Here is a 4,557-nt window from a genome sequence, read left to right as displayed (position 1 = left end):
TTAGATCTCCCCTAGAATAACTTGGACAGCTTTCCCATTCTATCAAATTCTCTATTATCGATCCTCTCCATTCCTTTGCATTGCTTCAACACATCATCAATATTTTGCCATGTTGTTTGGACTCGGATCGTCAAATCCCTTTGCACGTGGAAATTACTCTAGGCACCGCAAAATCTCGTTTTTTCTTCTTTTATGTGTAACTTCGATATCGGATGCCTAGAAATTAAAACAATGAAATTTAGTGTATTTAACTCATTCACAACTCCAAAATTGATGAGAAATATTCATTGAAAATATATTAAAATATAGACACATTAATCAATTTCAAAATTTTCTGTACTTTGCAAGATCAGTTTCAATATTTCTGCACTTCTACAAGATCAATTTTAAAATTCTTGCAATTCTGTAAGATTAGTTTCAAATTTTCTTCACTTCTACAAGAACAGTTTCAAAATTTCAGCATTTATGCAAGATCAGTTGTAAAATTTAGCATTCTACAAGATTAGTTTCAAAATTCATGCCCTTCTAAAAGATCAATTTCCAAATTTCAACATTTCTGCAAAATCAGTTTCAAAATTCATTCATCCAAATCAACAAAACCTCAAAATCAAATAATTTTAGAAAATATTATGATCAAAAACCAAAAATAAAAAATCCCAATGGTTCTCATAAAAAAAAAAAAAACTCATAAATTTAGAGAACAAAACGAATAAGAAAAGGACGAGACAAAAGTATGAAGAGAAGTAGGAGAGAGAGAGAGAGGGATGATGAAGGAGGAGAGAAAAAAGAGAAAGAGAAGGGAAAAAGAAGATAGAAACTATGGTAGACAATTTTCGCCGTCTTCAGTCTTGACGAGTTTTCTATATATAGAAAAGCTTACCAATATTTGGTAGAGATTGTGGTATTTATAAGAGGATGTGGCCAACCTAGGAGTTAAAGTTTTTCCTTGCACATGGTGGCATCCTATTGGTCAAGGTATGTCATCCGTTGGATGAATGAGGTAAGAATATTCTCAAGATATTAATTAGGAGATAATATCTTGGGATAATGGTGGAAGTATCCCTAACTAGTTGAAATAGGAATTACTTACTTGATAGAGATGATCTTCAGTTGGGCATGTATTAAAAATATGATTAATTACTAAATCCTACAATTAATACTTTTGACTTTTCCTTGCCACAAGCTGGGGAGCTTTAAGCAGTCGTAATCCATTACTTGAACTTTTAGGGATGCTGAGCTGCACGTGAGGACGCTTAAGAACCCTACCCATTTAATGAGGGTAATCTTATTTTTCTTGAGTAAAAGTCCATGTGTTGCCTTGTGGATTTTTTGGATTATTTTTTGCTCCACAAAAACCTATCTTCAAACATAGAGGGGTTAAAATTGTAAATGTCAATGCAATCAAATACTTTCAAAAAATGCTAAAATAAAAAACTAAAAATCTAAAATCCCAATCATGCATAGAAAAGAAAAAACTCATAAATGTAGGGAACAATATGAAAAAGAGAGGAGGAGAGAGATAAGTATGAATAAGAAATAGAAGAGAAGGACAAAGAAGGAAGAGGAGAGCAAGAAAGAAAGAGAGTGACACGGGTACAAGGACAAGGTGGAGATAGAGAAGCACGAAGAAGAAATAGGAGGAGAAATAAAGAAACAATACAAATAAGGAGATGGATACCTATCTTTCAATTACAGAGGAGAAAAATTGTAAATGCAAAAATAATTAAAAAAAAACCAACCATGACATTATCTGCCACATAGGTATGTTTTGTTCTTCTATTAAATAAATAAATAAATAATTTCTCTCCCCAAAATATAGTCTTAATTTGACTTTATGTGTAATTTCTTCTAGCTTGTACATTAAAAATAGGTACATCTTATATAAAAAAAAAAAAGTTAGTATATTTTACATATAACAAATTGATATATTTTAATGAAAAATGGGTACATTATAGATAAATGAATGGTACATTATAAATAAATTATGGGGGCCAACCAATGAAAAGCAAATCTTTGAATGGCCCACCTCCTTGAGTATTCTAAAGTTACAATCAATACAAATACAATAAGCACACGTAAATGCCCTACTCTTTCCCAATTAAGTTCTTCAATAAGACATAGGGGAGAGGGCCAAAGATACAAATCCACTATAAAAGATCGCATAATGATGGAAAAATTAAATTTATAGATTAAATTTACAAATTAAATGATGTATCACTAATAAGAATGAGCATATTTATCAACGCTTAAGTAATGATCAAATCATCAACTTCCATATAATTTAGTTCACAAATTTAATCTCCCTAACATTACAGTAAAAGATATGTCAAAGCATAGATCATTCAAACATCAACATGGGCCTAGACAAAGTTAGTAACAATGTACTCTTTGAAAAATACTCCTCACCTTACTGGGGCAACGTGATGGAAAAAAAAAATATTACAGTAAAAGATATGCCAAAGCATAGATCATTCAAACATCAACATGGGGCTAGACAAAGTTAGTAACAATGTACTCTTTGAAAAATACTCCTCACCTTACTGGCGCAACGTGATGGAAAAAAAAATAAACAATGTTATTTGTAAAGAATATGTTCATTCGAACTCAATTCAAAAATATAAAAACCCGATATCACGTGCTATTGATAATATAACTTAACTCTACAAGCCTTAAGAATGCAAATAAGATTAGAATTAAACAAATAACTTAATAATGAAAACAGGCTTAAATCTTAAAACACTAAGAAATCGTTACAATGATAGAATTTAACTGAAAAAGTGTTATACAACAACATAGTAGTGAGTTTGATACACATCGTCGTTCTATTTGAAATGACTTGTCATGGGTTTCAAATGGGACATTAGAGTCTTAATCTGCAAAACTTTGTTCTTTGTCTTTCGGCTCAATTGTCAATTACCTCGTCATTTAATCTGAATTACTTATATTTTATGAATGATTTTTTCTTATTAATAAATTAAAATCTGACGCGTATATAGAAATGATTGATTGTACGTAAAAGAAATGACTGGTTCTGGTAAAGAGTAGAACAGTGTTCGTACTCTTGTGCTTTGGTCCACTGCTTTAATTATATATACACACACACATGCATATCTTTTCTCATGTGTAAGCACCGTAAGAGAAGACCACATACCCCTATTTTAAGCTTTCTCTACCGCATTCGTCTTCATTTTCTTTTACTTTTTTCTTCTTCTACCCACTTAACCATGGAAGAAGAACAATTCAATTTTATAGACTGTGAGGCTCAAACCACATCTTCTTCTTACTCAAATTCTACCACCTCTCAATCACAAAAAATTAGCAAGAGATCATCATCATCAAATCAACTAGAACTACTTGTTGGTCATCAAAAAGCTGCTACTACATTGACTACTAATGATGATGATGATGATGATCAAATTAGTAAGAAGAAAGCAAAGATTAAAAAAAGGATTAATGGTGATGGGAGGCAGCAGAGGCATCCTCATCATCCAACGTATAGGGGAGTGAGAATGCGTCAGTGGGGCAAATGGGTCTCAGAAATCCGAGAGCCAAGAAAGAAGTCACGAATTTGGCTTGGAACTTTTCCCATCCCCGAAATGGCCGCTCGAGCGCACGATGTCGCCGCTCTGACGATCAAAGGCAGCTCTGCTGTTCTCAACTTCCCTGAGCTAGCTCAAGAGCTTCCTATTCCGGCTTCTGCCTCGCCAAAGGACATCCAAGCTGCTGCTGCTAAGGCAGCTGCTCTTACCTTCCCAAGCAGCAGCCTTGAACAGGAAGCGGAAGTCGAGACAGAGCTGATGAGCCAAGCTGTTCACGACAGTAGTCCTCATGATTCATCATCAACTTCACCATCAACCAATTACAATGATGACATGTTGTTTGACCTCCCTGATCTGCTTTTAGATGTTGGGCATCACAGTGATCATGGATTTATTTTCTCTGTGCCATGGCTTGATGAAGAGCCTGAGTTCTTGTGGGAGTGACTCAGATGTCAGAACCAATGGGGCAAAAGCATTCACTGAAGAATTGAAGAAAGCAGCAGCTTAATTGGCAAGCTTTGTTTAAAAGTTGATATATGTTGCTTGTTTTTGCTGGTGCTCCAATATCCAAATAGCTACTCGAATCAAGATGCTCAACTTTTCAGTTTCCACAGGTTTGGTTTGGGATTATGTTGCCAAAGGTTCAGCTTGATTAATTAATTTACCACTGTAAGGTAAGGAATATTAGCCATGCCTGCTAGATTTTGTTAAAAAAAACCTGAATAATGTACCCTTTTAATTAATTTGTCATAATTTCGCTGTAAATATATATTGAGATAAATAACAATGTTCATGCGTATAGGAGCTTGTCATAATTCCAAGTACACTGAAAACTTCTCTATTTTCAGTTGGTGCACTTGATAAATTTGACTCTAAATTTTCAATTTTCCCACTGGAAAATTTGGACAACATTGTTATAAAACTTCAAGGGAATGTATAGAGCACTGTTCTAAAAATCCCAGCCTAGCGCCGCCTAGTCCCCGCCTAGGCACTAGGCGGCTGGCCACTGCCCGATTAA

General features: G+C 34.2%; 1 protein-coding gene across 1 annotated transcript; it reads left to right on the top strand.

Moving 5' to 3' along the window:
* Nucleotides 1–3,119: 3,119 nt before the first annotated feature.
* On the top strand, nucleotides 3,120–4,353 carry LOC137711609 (ethylene-responsive transcription factor ERF039-like). Its single transcript, XM_068450866.1, has one exon. The coding sequence runs from the start codon at nucleotides 3,120–3,122 to the stop codon at nucleotides 3,981–3,983; it is 864 nt and encodes a 287-aa protein (XP_068306967.1). The 3' UTR covers nucleotides 3,984–4,353.
* The last annotated feature ends 204 nt before the right edge of the window (nucleotides 4,354–4,557 follow it).

Source organism: Pyrus communis, chromosome 12 (assembly GCF_963583255.1).
Source record: "Pyrus communis chromosome 12, drPyrComm1.1, whole genome shotgun sequence".
Lineage (NCBI taxonomy): Eukaryota > Viridiplantae > Streptophyta > Magnoliopsida > Rosales > Rosaceae > Pyrus > Pyrus communis.
Note: the sequence above shows the minus strand (reverse complement) of the source record. Positions and strands in the feature narration are given on the sequence as shown.

Excerpts from the sequence above, each read along its gene's own strand:
- LOC137711609 (XM_068450866.1), top strand. The coding sequence starts at position 3,120 with ATGTGTAAGCACCGTAAGAGAAGACCACATACCCCTATTTTAAGCTTT.